Raw genomic sequence first — 15,727 nt, forward strand, 5'->3', positions numbered from 1 at the left:
TCCCTTCTCTCAGAAGTGCTGCATGTGTCTGAGGGATGAGCTGACATAGCAAGAGGGCACAGAAAGATATGCTCAGGAGATATATGGCCAAACCTCTACCGACAGCACGGATCAAGAGGCACACATTTTTCAAGTGAGACTTAAATAAAGACACACAGCCCTAGGATAGCCTAGCAGAAAATCAGTCCCCAGGCTGCTTCCATCAGACAGGCTGAATTCTCATATCTGATGTTGGAGACCTCTGCCCTAACTGCTCCAGTGGTGTTTCTGCTACACCCACCTCAACACAAGGAGAGCTGGCTGTGAGCTGGGCTTCAGCAGGACACTGGCTCCATGAGAGAAGCATGTCCAAAGTTGGCTACAGCAATTCCTCTTATCCTGCTGCCCACCAGCCCTACAGCCAGGCCAGGCTGAGAGTGAGTACTCACACCTCAGCTGTAAGTGCAGCAGCACTATCTATCCTGTATAGCACTACTATCTATCCTATAGCACTACTATCCTGTAAGTGCAGCTGATATTAATTGAAGTTAGTGAAAGCAGAGTAAACTTGAATATGCAGCACAGACCAGAATTTAAAACCAAAATTTTCCTTGATGTCATTTTGTAGTGGGATAGATCCTTGCTGTAATTCACCCTTTTGCTCTTTAGGACTGAGTTCATCATGGATTATCCCTCCTGGCTAGAGCTTCAATCCCTGTGAGATTCAGTGTAGACATGGCTGGAGCCACAACTCACATACCTGCCTGGCTGAACAGTCAAAGAGTGTAAGCAGGAATAGAATCACAGAATGTTTTGGGTTGGAAGGGACCTTAAAGATCTTCTAGTTCTGACCCCCTGCCGTGGGCAGGGACACCTTCTACTAGACCAGGTTGCTCAAAGCCCCATCCAATGTGGTCTTGAAAGCTTCCAGGACTGGGTCATCCACAGCATCTCTGGGCAATCTGTTCCAGTGTCTCACCACCCTCACAGTAAAGACCTTCCTAATATCTAGTCTAAATCTCCACTCTTTTAGTTAATTTGTATGACATCCACCTTCCAGCTCGTCCAGCTACCATAGATGCACCGAGCTGTAGCAAGACAAACCTTACTCACCTGCACAGCAGGAGAAATTTCACCTGAAAAAGGAAACAGTGCATGATGAGTAGAGAGAAGACAGATAGGCATCCTCCTCAAAGCCCGACTGCCCTGACTTCACCCCACCTCTAGGACACTGCCATTCAGTCCCTCACATTTATCTGCAAGAGCTTGTTCACAAACCCAACACACCTGGACTCCTGGCACTGTGCAGACCCCAGGAACTTCTGCTCCAGCAAATACTGGCACAAGCAGTTGGTCACACTGCCCTCCAGCTGGGCTGGACAGAAGCCCAGGGACTGGAGTGCTAGGCTTGCCAGGCAAACCTGAGGTCCTGGTGGAAGCAGCCTGGCCATTCAGCACCAACTGCAAAGATGCAGCTGCAGTAGCCTGAAACCTGAAACTCAACCTTCTCTCCAAAGACTTGAAGACCTGGTGCCTTATTCCTCAGGAACACTACAGTGATACAGATGTGGGGAGCGCTTTTCAGCCAGAGGCCCATCCATGGTACATGGCAGAACCTGAGAAGCTTTCCACCCTTGCTAGGGGCCCTGATGGAACAGCTTTAAGCAGTAGACCCCACACTACCCTGTCTTGCTGAGGTGCCAGGGTGGAGGAATGCCTCCAGGATGCTGCCACGCAGGCTGTCCTGCAGTTGCTGTCTCCTCCCTGTCCAGTCCAAAGTCCAGTTGCCGTTCTCCCCTTGCTCTTCTAAGCTGAGGGGCAGCTCTTCTGTCTCTGCCTTCCTCATTGACAGTCGGATATCAGAACTGGAGTAGGTGTAGCCATGTCCTGCTGGGCAAATTTCCTTGAAGGCCTCTGTGAAGGAAAATCAAATCAAAACTTTAGAAAGCAGAGATTGGAGGCTGGTGGAGGGATCACCTGGCTTACCACACCCAGACATGATACTAGGACAGTGGAATAAAGGAGTGAAGATGGACAGGCACATATGTGAATGTGGGTGCCAGTTTCTCCAATCCTGTAATTTTCTGTAACTTCTACAGAATTTTCTGTAATACCTTCTTAATAAGGGTTAAATTCTCATAGAAACACATCTGGACTGCAGTGAGTAGATGCTTCAAGCAGAAGGAATGTGCTCACAGAGCAGGGTGGGTTTCTCAAAAGCATTCCCAGACCCCCAAAATGAAATCCCTTCCCATGGTCAGCACTGCTAGAAAGAGATCATGCCACAGGAAGGTCCAGGCTGAGCAAGGGAACAGATAAAAGCAAACCCGGAGTACCTTGGCACTGAGCACTCTGCACATCACTCAAGACACTCTGCAAAAACCACCTGAACATTTTTCTGGTCCCTGAGGAGTTTTGTGCTCTTCTTTCCACCCAAGCCCATGCTGACATACTCAAATTCATCCTCACCTGTCTTTCTTCCCAGAAAAAGATGTAGGAGAGAAATGGGCTGTTGAATAAAGCCAGGCACAGACATGGCTGTGTTCTCCCTCTGGTACAGAGTGGTTTCCCATCAGGGACCCCTCTATCTTCCCAGTATTATCCAGGTCTGCTTCCTGGGTTCTGAACCCATCTCAGAGGACAGCATCTGCACTGCTCAGCTCTGGGTCCCGCAGCTCTCTGTGCTCAGGCAAACCGAAAGCCCAGTCTAACCAGAACAAAGCCGAAGCAGGCACATCTCACCTGAGCCGGGCATGGGGCACTCCTCGCAGTTCTCGCCCCAACCCTTGCCCACGCGGCTGCAGCAGCAGATCTGCTGGGTGATGCGGTGCGACAGGGGGAAGGTGCACACGCCTCCATCTGCTGAGCGATAACACAGCCCCTGCTCCATCGACACCGCTTTGTCCGCTGAAACACAACAGCCGTGTCAGTGCTGTCCGGAGCTCTCCAAAGAGAGAATGGGGGACATTCAGCTCTCCCCCTTGGCTCTTCCTCTGCCTGTGCCTCCCAGTCTGCCTGAGGGCTCTCCTATCCTCTCTCCAGAACACCCCCTGGCCATCAAGCATTGGGCCTCTCCCCCAACAGTATCATCTCCAAGGAAATCCAGCTCATGTGGGAGTTCTCTCATCCCAGCAGGCTGTGTCCTCTCTTGCCACGCCACATGCACATTCTCTTCAGCTTCTGCAGGGACCATGCAATGTCCATGGAGAATGACAATGCATGATTGGGACCCATTCTGCACACAAGTTCAGAACAACCCAACTCAGGTACACTCAGAGGAGATGTGAAACACGCTGTAGCATCCACTCAGCCGTGGGGTCCTGCTCAGATCCCTCCCCAGACCGAGGGGTTCCCTGGAGCACTTACAGATGCAGTGGCTACGGGATGGGTCTAGCATGGTTCCAGGCTTGCAGGTACAACGGAAGCTGCCACGGGTGTTCACACACTCGGCATCTTTGCAGAGGCCCTGCATCAAGCACTCATTGATATCTGTGGAGAGAACATTGTGAGATATGAAGAAACAGGGTGAGCTAAACTCCCTACCCAGTGCCTCCCATTCAGGTGCTGTGAACCAAAGGGGTCTCAGCTGGGCTGGTGTCTGAGGCAGCCTCTACATCAAGTAGCATAGTGGGGACCTTTGTGGTGACAGTAGTCCCACATCTGCAGAGCTTGCTTGCTGCAGCTGCAGGATGGCTTGTGGATGACTGCTCTTGCTTTTTGGTCCTTGTGGAAAACAGATGTGGCCCCTACAGTGAGCCACTCTGTCAGGGTCCCTATTATCATGGCTGTTTGCAAGCCAGGAATGGTAAGTCCTGTCCTTTCTTCTGATTCCTGGTAGAGCTGTCGTCCACGGAGGATCCTAGTTGAGAAACCCAGTGCCAGCAGGGAGGGCATTGGCAGATCCCATCCAGAGGCAGAGGGGTGGTGAGCCAGGCTGTGGCTCACTGCACTTTCTTATAAGAACAAAGTGAGCAAGTGGGAAGTCACCATGTTCAAGCCCTGCCTCAAGTTCTGCCTCTGCCCCTGACTCAACACTCTTCAGACACAGTCTTTGGGAAGGAAGCTGGGTTTATCCTAGGGAAATGCCACTGAATTCATCCATTTGGCCTGCAGTAAAGGCTTTCCTGCAGCACCATGTAAGATTGTATGAACTAAGCCAGACAAAACAGGGATTGGCAAAAGGTGCATTAAGGGGTGCTGAAGGCAGTTTTCAGATGGAGAGTAAGGAGGAAGGTGTCTTCATGGAACAAGGTAGCTTTCTATCTTCACTAAAGAGTTTGGCTCAGAAAAGTTGGAATGCTGATGAAATGTGCTGTGTCAGGAGGCACAAGCAGTGTGGGAAGAGATGGATGAGACACAGAGCAGCAGGGCTGGGAGCAACCTCAACACCACCCTGAGACAAACCACAGGAACATATACTGCTAGCCAGTATATGGTGGAAGCCATCAGTGAGAAGGTTCTGGGCCACTCACTGCTTACAGGACAGCTCTGAGCTGCCAAGACCAAGAAACACCAACGTGTTGTTGGGCCAAAAACACAGGGCAGTCCCAGTGCCAGTGTACATGGCTCTGGTGAGACCTCAAGAGCCCTCAGAGCACCCAGTGGTGCTCTAGGGACTGTCTCAAGATGGATGGGGTCGAAGACTCAGGAACACCTTTCCCAGCACTACCTTATTCCTCAGAGCCAAAGCACTACTGCTTGTTGGAGGGGGCTGTCTTGTGAGACACACAGCCAGCAATGACAGCTGAAGTTCTGACTTAATGACCTAGAGGTCCTCCCCAGTCCTGTGCTCTTAAACTCCCTCATTCATCCCACCAGCTGCTCCATACACAGTTGAGACTTACAAGGGCCATGAAGACCAGGCCAGAAGTTAAGTCAATCAGGGGTAGCAAGGCTGCAGGGATCTGCAGAAGGCCAGGGAGGAGTAGGATTTGGCTGCACAGTGTAGTGTTTCCTGCTCTGTACCAAGCACAGGACAGAGTTCATGAGAACAACCAGTGACCAACCCCAAATATGCTGGGAACTCCACTCAGGAAAGATATGTATGATGAGTGTGAAAGATATGTATGGTGAGTCTTGTGGCTCATCCCTGTCACTCCACAGCATGGTCAGAGTCTTACATCGTTCTGACAGATCAGTTGGACAAAGTGTTTGACTCCATATGAACAAAGGGATTGAAGGGATTAGAGTAATGAGAGCACAAAACAAACAAGCACCAAAGGCTAGGCTTTATACACTTATTTTAAAGCAGGGCCACATCCAGGCCTCACCCCAACCCCCTCTATTCTGCCATCAGCCACCACAGAAGTCCCCACTGGGAATAGAAGCAGGCAGGCACCCTCAGAACTACACACTCCTACCACTGCAGCATGCCAGGGCTAGGGGTAGGGTCCCACAGCTAGGGACCACAAACTGAGAGCCATATGCTGCCTCAGCTGCTTTTTGCCACCCCACACAAACCTGCCAGTGCTCCTCAGAAACAGCCACAGTGAGTCAGGTGGGTGAAAGGTGCAGTCTGGTTTACCCCAGTGCTTGGTCAGCAGAAAGGACTCGGGTCAGCAACAGACCAAATACACATGGGGACTCCTAGTTCTCGTGGACACCGAGGTGCCAATGCGTGTCGTATGGTGACTGCATGCACACCTCCCTATGCCTGAGCCTCCAAGACTTCTTTTCCTCATGTTTCCTCCAGTTTGGTTCCTCAAATTTTCTCTTCCAGTGCCATTCTTCCTATTAGTCCCAGCAGCATTGGGAGGATCCCTGGCTGGATCTGACAGGCACTCTCAACTCAGACTCCTTGCAGCCTCATTCTACTCAATAGGATGCAGTAAGGAAAGGAAAGGAGATCCTGCAAAGGTGAACAATTTGTTCCTCTGCTGGAAGGCACTAGAGACAGCCCTTTCCAGCATCACCAAACAGAGGAAAGTGGGCTTCTGCCAGGGTCCTCCTCCAGTCACAGTTCTTTAACAATAGCCTGCAAAGCCAGGTAGTCTCCACTCCTACCTGGGATGGCAAAAGAAGGCCCCATGCAGCCTCTCATACATCTGTCTGCCAAATTGCTCACTCTGGGCCCCAAAGTGAGGTGCTAAGGCTTCCTGACACACCTGCTGCTGCAAGAGTAGAGATGGGAGTACACCTTGAAGCAGTAGTGTCTGAAGAACAGAACTTCTCCAGTCCCTTTTACAAAGGAGCATCCAGAGGCACAAATCTCTGGTTCATGCTTTTTTCTGTGCAAAAACATCTTCATGGCCAAATCCACACTGTCATCTCCCTCTGCTCCTCCCTGATCCACAGGGGACAGAAATCCAGAGCAGGCATTGCAGATCTCCACATTCTGACATGAATTCCTCCAACTCCTTTGTTCCTCCAACTCGTATTTGATGTTTCTGGGTAGAGACATCACACATAATCACAGCACTGTCTGTGGCCACATAAGGGATGAGATCTGAGCACAATCTGAATAGTTGTTGTGTTGTTAAAAGTTTTCCCTCAGGACAATGTGGGGAGGTTGAATCATTAATTAAGTAAGCATGGTGGAAAGTCCCAGCTAAAAGAGATGAGTCACTGGACTGCCAGCCCTGGGTTTGCTCCCTGCTGCATCTGTGAGATGACACCTCTCAGCTTATCAGTGATCACAAGAAGGGAACAATAAAATTCCTCTTTAGTCAGAGCACAGAAAAACACAAGCAGCGTAGGTCCAAGAAATGCCAGATAAACATGAACCAGACTGAAAAGGGATTGAACCAGATTGAAAAGGGAAGAGATTGAAAAGGGAAGAGACTCCTCCTCATATGGAGCCAAGGGACCATGGAAGTGAGAAATGAATCGATCCTGGCAGCATAGGGCAGGCAGGGAAGCCTAGCAGCATGAACAAGTGACACAGTCAGAACAGAAGGCATCTCTTTTATGGCACTCTCCCCCTTGTAAATGTTCAAATTGGCACTCTCCTACTTGTAAATGAACAAATGAACAAGCTGATAACCTTCACTAATATTTTTAGGCAACAGAATTTCTGTTGCTTCAGACCACGGAAGAAGTGTTTTTATACTCACACCTAGCAGAGCATAAACATAGGTCCTTACTGGGGCAGTAGGACTTAACGGGGGCATTTTCTTGTACTGGCCCAACTATGTGCTCACTGTGTTGTCAGCTGAGTCACATAGTCCTGTGTTACCTGGTTTTCTTTCATTCTTGATGAAAACATGGAGATTTTTACAAGTCACATTCTTTGCAGAGCTATACTAGGAATTTAGATAAATGTATTTAGTGTAGATAATTTCAGCTCTGATAGGGGACATGCGAGGGAGAGAGACAGATGAAAGCAGCATCCTTACCTTGGCAGTGGCTCCGGTTCAGCCTTTTGTATCCCTGGGGACACTCCACCTGTCCATTCTCAATCACAGGGTGTGCTGGGGAAAAAAAACACAAACAGTGTGGGACACTGACAATAGAGCCAGCCACCAGCATCCTCCCTTCTCTGCCTTCCTTCCAGAGGGGAAAGGGTCCCTAGGCCTGCAGTGCATGAGCTTCTGATGACTCCCAGGGCAGAGGGAAAGGTAAGAGCAGCCACGTTATCCATGCAGTGTCTTCTGCTTCTTGCCAAGTGCCAAAATGGTGACCCAGAGGAGCTGCCAGTGCCTCATATCTATCACTGTATCACTTTATCTCCTTCTAGGTCATTGGGATAGCCAGGTGGCACATGACAATGACAATGACAATGGGATCAGAGTGAAAGGAATGGCTGAGGTTCTTGACAAGGTGCTTAAATAACAGCTCAGGCCCTGTTTATTACATTTCTTTTTATACTGCATGTGATTTCCTGCCCAAATCCCTCTCAGCAAAGAAAAATTCAGATTTCTGCTTAAAATAGTTTTGTGGGTTTCAAAATGTTCTATAACACGCACAATTAAACCTCTCCAAATTTTTTAAAGGCAAGTAAAATGTGGCCCATAAATTGCTAGGAAGCCAAATTTAGGTACTGAATTTTGAAGCAAGGAAAAGGGAGTCTGAGTGGACGGGCTGGGAAGTGAGTAAGCATGGGGTGGGGTAGGAAGAAGGGTACTTTGCCTAAGGTTGGGATTTTCCCAGGGTGGGGTTTCTTCTTAATTTTCTGGATCTTTTGCTTGGGAACAAGGAGTGCATACAACAGCTAAGTGACTGCCCAGCCATATTACGAGGACTCTTAATTTCTCCTGCCTGGCATTAGTAGCTCACTCCTTGGTGTCATACGTAGAAATCCCTCCATGGCAATAGTCATATCGAGGGCCTGGCAGATTTCTTACACATTGCAGTTCTAAAGAGCCAGGGACAAATTGAGACAATCCTTACAGTAGGAGACACTTGGCAAGAGCCTGCAAAGTTTAAGAACACATTCTGGAGGCAGAAAGCAGGCATGTCCATAACTCTTTGTCCTGAACACTTGAACTCTATGAAGCAATTTAAAGCCATTCTAGGACAGTTCTTGAAAGGCAAAAGTTAGAGGCCAGCCTCCTAAGATTAAAGGTGTTTAGGAAATAAAAGACAGGAGAACACATCATTACCAGCCTGTACCAGGAATGAGAATAGAAAACCTGGTTTTCTCAGTTATATTAAAAGAAGCTATAAGGTTTTTCATGTGTACATTGATCCTCAGCAGCTGAGTGAATGACAAAGACAAAAAAAATCTATTTCCCCTCTCCAACAGTTTAGTCACAATTTGTAGGGAGCAGGTACTATCAAATATCTGGATGTTAGGGACAAGGGAGTTCCTTGTGGTACTGGGAATCCCTGGGTACCTTTCCAACCTTCTGTGAATATAAAAAAGCCTCTCACTACCTCAGTGGGATTTGAGGTCCTCCCACACCACAGCTTGTGGGCTCGGGGCTGCTGACAGGCATTAACTGTGCTTGGAAGTGTCTGTCAACCTCAGCACAATGTGATAACAGACACTCAAATGAAGCACCATTGTTATGTGGAAGCCCTCTGAGGAGAAGCCAAGTGTGCTGGAGATCAAACAGTGATGACGAGTCAGAGCCATGCTCCCCCTCTGAAAAGCCTTTGCAGAGAAACAGATTCTGCAGCATCCCCCCAACAGATGCTGCTGGGGAGAGGGCAAGACAGAAAATGCCAGTGATGGACAGATGAGTTGCAGGTCTGTGCCACCCTAACACTTAAAAAACTCGTCTGCAGAAACCTCACTACTTCAGCAAATCACTCGTGAAGCTATGGACAAATGTCTTAACTCTGCAAAGAAACCCATGTTCCCTGGAAAGAATAATTGTAATGTAATGTGAGCAGATCTCTCTGTACCAAGGGGGAACCAAGAGAGTTTTGAAGTATTGGATGGAGGCTGCTGTCTTTCTGCCAGGACTTGTCCACAAGGGAAGACAGTATGTGGCTGCAGGAGGATATAAGCTATTAACTCTCAGCTGTGTGCTTCTTGAATAGAGGACTATTTCCTTTCACAGGCTCAGATGTTGATGAACAACAGCAGAGATGGCCAAAACCTCCTGAAAAAAACAGCCTAGGACACCTAGGTTTCCTGCAAAGGGGATCAGCATCCAACCTTCTCTCACGCAGCTGGTAGGAGGCTATTCTTTTAGAACCTACCAAAAAGAAAAAGCTAATCTGATGATCAGAGAGGGCAAAAATCTGTCACATCCAGAGGTGAAGATGCTTCAGTCTCCTGTGTCTGTCTACACTCTCTCCAAGGGTTTTCCCAGAGCCTGAGGCTAGGGATGGAGCAGCTGAGTTGCATCTGTCAGGCAGACAGATTTCAGGCTTGCTGAGGGCAGGGAGCCCTGGTTCCTGATTCAAGAGTGTGATTTCAGAACCTTGCCTCATGGGCACTTCAGCCCTGAGGACACTGTACCTAACCAATATGGTCACCAGGTAGCTACACATTAGGAGTCTATCTTGGCTCTCCTCATTGCTTCCTCCAGCTCTCTGAAAGCTCTGCAGGCACTGGGCATCCTTGTCAGGGCTGGGATCACACAAAGGAATATGCATGTAAAAAGCTCACAGGCTCACAAAGGAGGTGAGTGCGAGGCAGCCACAGCCCAGGACTCCCACCAGCATCTTTGTCCCCAGCTAGAAAAATACTCAAGTAGATCATAATATGAAAGGAAATGAATACACGGAAACTGGGCAGAGGGATTTTGTCACCTAGCAGGATGATCTTTAAGCATTAGGGTAATTTTTCATCAGTTCCCAGGAGAACAGATTTTACCCAATGGCCCTGGCTCCCCAAACACTATCTGGAGAAGCTCAGGATGGTGGTGAAGTGGAAAACTTCTCCTAGTGGTGGTAGCCACAAGGGTGTGAAGTAAGACAATGTCTGTTGGATGAGATATTACACTACATTAGTCCATACAATATCACTGTTAAAATGGGAAGAAGCAAGCCTGTGGGCAGATAAGAAGTGAGGAAATGCCTATTTCCTGAAAGCTAGCCTATTTGACTCTTTCCACCTACCATACTAAAGACATCAACTCACTGAGAAACTTTGTGTGTAGCTGTGGTGCCTCTGCTAGTCCTAGGTTTTTCCAGCACCTGGGAGGTGAAAGGAGCAAGACTGAATGGTCTCATGACACCTGGAGAAATAGGGGTGGTGGACTCAGTCAAGCCTCAGCCTGGTTTAGTGTGAAGTAGAGAAGATCAGTCTTCACTGCAGAGAGGACCTGAGCTGCTGAGCTCACTGGCAGAAGAGCAGAGCATCCTGGACCCCACAGCAGCCTCCAGAGATGTATTAGAGGTGCCGCACCAAGAAGTAGGCTATGGCTGTGGGGATCACCTGAGTTCTGAGGCAGAATACACACAAGGGAAAGAAACAAATCCTTCTGTCCAGGTCTGTCATGACTGCTTTCCTCTGGATGGTCTGTGGTAAGGAGGCTCCAGCAAGACTTCCTCCAATGCCCCAACAAGGGTTATGGTAGTAGTGGTGGGGAGGGCATGCCTCAGTGCTACATGTGTGATACAAAGTACTCTGGCTCTACTCATGACCAATAAAGATCTTGAAGGTGCAAAAGATGCTCGTAGGAAAAAGACTCTAATAATTCCTTTTTGCCATTTGGTGTTTCAGCAGAGAGATCCTCATTCTGCTCCCAAGGTGGCTTCCAACTCCAACAAGATACCTTGTACCTAAAAAACCTCCAGTTCTCCAACACTGTGCTGCTGTGTGTGTGCTGCTACAACAATGCTGTATGTGAATGATGAGCAAAACAAGCACTATGCAGAAAAAAAGTGGGCCTGAAAATGCTGTGCTTTCCCAGGTTAAGCATTGCTTTCTGTGGTACTGGCACAACCTTGCAGAGGTTTCAGCTTCTTTCCCCAACTTCAGCCTTTCCTTACTGTTCCACACAGACTCTCTGTGGCACATGGCAACAGTGGCCTCCATAGTTTCCTTCCCATATATCCAGGGAATTTTTTTTCTGTATCCTACCCCATCTGTCCACAGGAGCAGGCCAGGAGGTTGATTTTTCAAGGGGCTTTCTGCAGCTGTTTCAATGCCTGCAGGCACAGCGCAGGGGAGTGTGAGGCTTGCAGAGCCACTCGGCGTTTCTGACAATGATGACGGCTCCATGGGTGAGCTGCCACCCCTCTCACAGTGGGAGGTCTGTTAGGGGAGTGCTGCAGATGCCAAGCCAGACATTACAAGATCCAACTTTCCAGTGAAATTCAGACTTTCCTTTAGGACAAAAAACTTGAAAAAACACGTGGAGTGGGAATAAAAACAAAACAATAGCCTTCAAAGACTTGTTTCTTAATGCAGTTAAAACCCACAGCAGGAAAGAAAGCAGCCCAGGAAGATCTGCAGTGAGCACAATGAGTGGGTGCACAGCCCAGCCCATGCTGCAGCTGGAAATAAGGGAGAGGGGGCACTGAAAAATCAAGACCTGGAAAAAGCAGATTTACTCCTGTGCCCAGAAAGTCCACCATTTGCATAGAAGGGTGAGACTTGTAGCTTCTGGTAGTACTGAAGATGGTGTCCACTGATACGGGTGTTCTCCTGGAATGCTGCTGGTTCCAGAGGTGTGTGTGGTTTCACAGATGGGGCGGAGGTAGAAGAGCAGAGCTGTGATCCCCTCTGGACAGAACTCTCTGCTACCACTTTCCTTTATCCCCATGTGCCTGAGAAGGGCCAAGGCTTCGGGAAATCCACACCTGCCATGGGGTACATGTTGACATGCAGCTCTTAATTTCCACAGACCATCACTTAATATTGTTCCAGCACATTCTTTCCACAGACTGCTGTATCCCCCAAAGTAACACATGGCCTGGCAGGCAAGCTCTGCCCAGCAGTGTAACTGCTACTAGCTCTGCATCCTGAGCTTGCCACAGGACAAGACGTTGCTTCAGTGCAGGTTCCTCACCAGCACCGTTCAACTATTGTGCTGGTTCCTGAGCTCCCTTTCAGCCACATCCTAGTGTTTCCTCTGCTTCAGCTGCTTCATCAGCCTCTAATTCCCTTTTCCTACTATCAGTCTTCTCCAGGTTTTACTTCCCAGCTCCTGTTTGCCCCTACCCTTCTGTTCTAGCCTTTCACTGTGTGCTCCATTGCTTTCTCCAAGCACTAAGGACCCAGGAGTGTCATTGAATGTCTTCACCTGATACATCCTATCTTGCAACACAACAGATTTCATGCACCAAATTCCATCCAGAGCTGAAGTACTGCAGTCACATGGCAGCATGCAGGTGTCCTGCCACCCTCCAGGGCCGTGCCTCTGGCTCATCTCTTTCTTTCATGGATCAGGCAACAAACAGCTTTTGCTCCAACAGCTCATGGAGCAAGCTCTTGGCTCTCCCCCTTCTCCCACGGCTGTCTCTGACATATCATGGGGGTTCTGTCTTTAGTTCTCACTTGCATGAGCAACAGCTGCTCCCAGGAACTTCTACTACTGCCTGCTGGAGCACCCATCTCTGTTCCCACATCTCTGAAAACTCTTAACAAGGTACAGTCCCCCAGCAGCAAACCACACAGCCCAAGGGTGGCCTAAGGAAATATCTAAGACAAAAGTAACACTCACTACAGAGACTCCTGGCCAGGTCAACCCTTAATTTTGAACTCAGCTTTTAACATGGTCTCATTAGGATGCAGACAAAGCATTTGAGCGCCTTGGCTTTTCTGCTGCTGAGCAAAACAAAAAATAGCGAGGATTGGTCATGGTAAGTTTGCTCGGACAGATGCCTGCCTCCTATTCTTCTTCTCTGATGTCTTTCCGCACACAAACACGTACCAAACATGAAAGCTGCAGACGATGGAGACATCCGGATGTATCCAGACTCTACTAACAATCAGTGTCTCGGGCAGACAGTCAATCCAAACAAGTTCCCCATTTGTCTAGCTCTTGCCTGGCTGCACTTCTGTACGTTTGCAAGTGTTTACACTGAACTAGCTTCTGCCATTTCTGTCTCTAGTTGCTGGAATTAAATTCCCAGTGCTGTCAAGTCTGCTCTGGTGCATGCTTCCCCGGGGCACATGAGAGCAATGAGTTCTCTCTGAAGATCACAGTGCTAAGAAGAAAGCTGGAAACATACACTGGACATGTTATCTCTGTGCACGAGACACCAGATCACTGAACTACAGCCCAGTGACTTTGACTTAGCACACCACAGGCCAGCAAGACCAGAAGACAGAAGGAATGTGAGTGTGGGATGTGGTCTACAGGCAGGAAGTACACGGAACAATGCCTCCCCACTGGCATGGAACTGGAAACCCTGGCAGACAAGGCACAAGGCAACGAGAGGTCACAGTGCTTGGCAGCTCTGTTAAAGAACTAAGGTCACTGAGAAAGAACTGTTTCCTTGACTCTACTCTGGGGTCAGCTATCTTGTGTATGAAGACAACATGCCAGAGAAAGGCATGCCATCCACCTGGACTTCTCACTGCACAACACCTGGGCTCCCTTAGGCTGCCTCCATCATGTGTCTGCCTTACAGCTTCTTGCACCAGAGGTGGACAAAGCAGAAAGATACTTGTATAACACTGAACAGGTTGAAAAAGGCTCCTTCAACTAGCCTGAATGCATGCCAAAATCACAAGAGCCATTAAGTCTCCAAGGAGGGATTTTATCACCCAAAGCCAGGGGGAATTTCTTGTGGCATAGGAATACAAAAGACCCCCATGGATACATTTTTCAAATCTCCCTGGAATTAATCTGGAAACAATACCAGGCAAGCATCTGTCGACTCAGTGAAGACCAGCAGTGACAACTTGCCTTGAGTTGCAACTGCTCCTGGGACACAGAGCGTGTGTTGAGCTGTGAGCTGGGGAGCCTGCTGGCAGCTAGGAGTCACTTCTTGAGTGCATTTGCTCTACTGGTTGGCTGACTGCAAGGAGCACGTGGGGGTATTTTGTGTCTGTTTTCACATCTTAGACGCCTGTGGCTAGACACATTTTGAAGCTCTAAGTCCAGCAGAGCAAATCACTGCTGCAGCTCTGGCTGCATTCTCTGCAATCACTTTGCATCCTGGCATGGAGAAGGAGAAAGGAGGTGCAGAGCTTTTGCAGCAATCTGCAGCCTAAATGAAGTATTAACACCCCCTGCTTTCTAATGGAGGGATCACAGAACAGGTGAGAAACAGAGAGACTGCTGTGGGATGGGGAAGAGAAAGCCATGTCTGGGGTTGTGAAGGTCAGGGACAAAGAAGAGGGGCTGAGGCCTGGGTGGGGAATTTCCTTGTCTGTACTGAACCTGCAGACCCTGGGGTCACCCCCACACCACATATGCCTAAGACTTTTCTGGGGGTGGCATGTGGGTGAGGGCAGGCAAGCAATAGCGTGGCCAAGGCCACAGCACAGCCATGCAGCTTGGGAAGATGACAGCAATCAGAACTCCCAAGATCTGGACTGGGTTCCAGGATGCTGACAACCTCGTCTGTGATTGCAAAGAATTTGGCTCCAGTCAGCCCTACCCCTGGCTGAGGAGGAATTGAATTGAGGGAGGATAATGAGACACAAATTCAGCTCTTGCGAATGTGTGTGTAAGCGAGCAGGAGAAATTCTGAGCAGAGCTAAAAGTCACCAACACCACGCTTGCTTGCAAAACCTGCCACCTTGCATACCTACACTCTGTTCAGGAGTCCAAGATCTCCTGAACCATGGGGTCTGTTTTCTTTAGTTCTTTGATCCAGTGTGAACAGGCAGGCAGCAATGAAAGGGGGCAGGCAGGCAGACAGGCAGAGAAGAGGTGGGCAGCTCCCTGCTCACACTCCAGTAGGTGAGTGCACCTTGCTCTGCACCACACCCAGTCAGCACTGGATGCTGGAGCCACTGTGACCACGGGACTGCCTCCTCTCCAGCCAGGAGTCCTCCTGCATGGCCTCTCACAGGCCACAACACAGCAACACAGGATGGGACCATGGTGCAAGGGGCCATGCTCGTCATGAAGCACCCTGAGCAGAGCAGATGAGGAATCCCCATCTCCTGCTAGATCAGTCTGTCCAGCTCCCAAGTGCAGCAGAATCAGAGCTGGACGCCCATGCCCCTGGAACGGACCCCGGGTGTGCTCTTGCCAATTGTTTGATGTAGTGTTATTTCCAGAGCCCCTGCCAAACCCGTGTTGGGCCCAGAGCAAGCCTGTAACTCTATAGGGCCAAGTCTGCAGCCTCCTCCTCCAACCTAGAACTGCGCCTCTTTAAACCACGGCTGCTTTTTTTCCTGTTTCTCCCTCTGGATGGGGCTAGCATGGTGGGAACCATTGGCTGCAGGAACCTGGGCCCAGCACCCAACCCTGGGCACTGTTCCGTGGTGGGCTGGGGGAGCAGCTGG

General features: G+C 49.3%; 1 protein-coding gene across 10 annotated transcripts in view; it reads right to left on the reverse strand.

Moving 5' to 3' along the window:
• LTBP2 (latent transforming growth factor beta binding protein 2) overlaps window positions 1–15,727 on the reverse strand; it is a 94,177-nt gene that overhangs the window by 17,918 nt on the left and 60,532 nt on the right. For all 10 annotated transcript variants that reach the window (XM_033515135.1, XM_033515138.1, XM_015630495.3 and 7 more), the window contains 5 exons: window positions 7,314–7,388; window positions 3,346–3,468; window positions 2,722–2,886; window positions 1,663–1,893; window positions 1,093–1,115 (listed from right to left, as the gene is read on the reverse strand). In XM_033515135.1, the coding sequence (XP_033371026.1) occupies window positions 1,093–1,115; window positions 1,663–1,893; window positions 2,722–2,886; window positions 3,346–3,468; window positions 7,314–7,388 (617 nt within the window). The remainder of the gene's footprint in view (window positions 1–1,092; window positions 1,116–1,662; window positions 1,894–2,721; window positions 2,887–3,345; window positions 3,469–7,313; window positions 7,389–15,727) is intronic.

This window comes from Parus major, chromosome 5 (genome assembly GCF_001522545.3).
Source record: "Parus major isolate Abel chromosome 5, Parus_major1.1, whole genome shotgun sequence".
NCBI classification, from domain to species: domain Eukaryota; kingdom Metazoa; phylum Chordata; class Aves; order Passeriformes; family Paridae; genus Parus; species Parus major.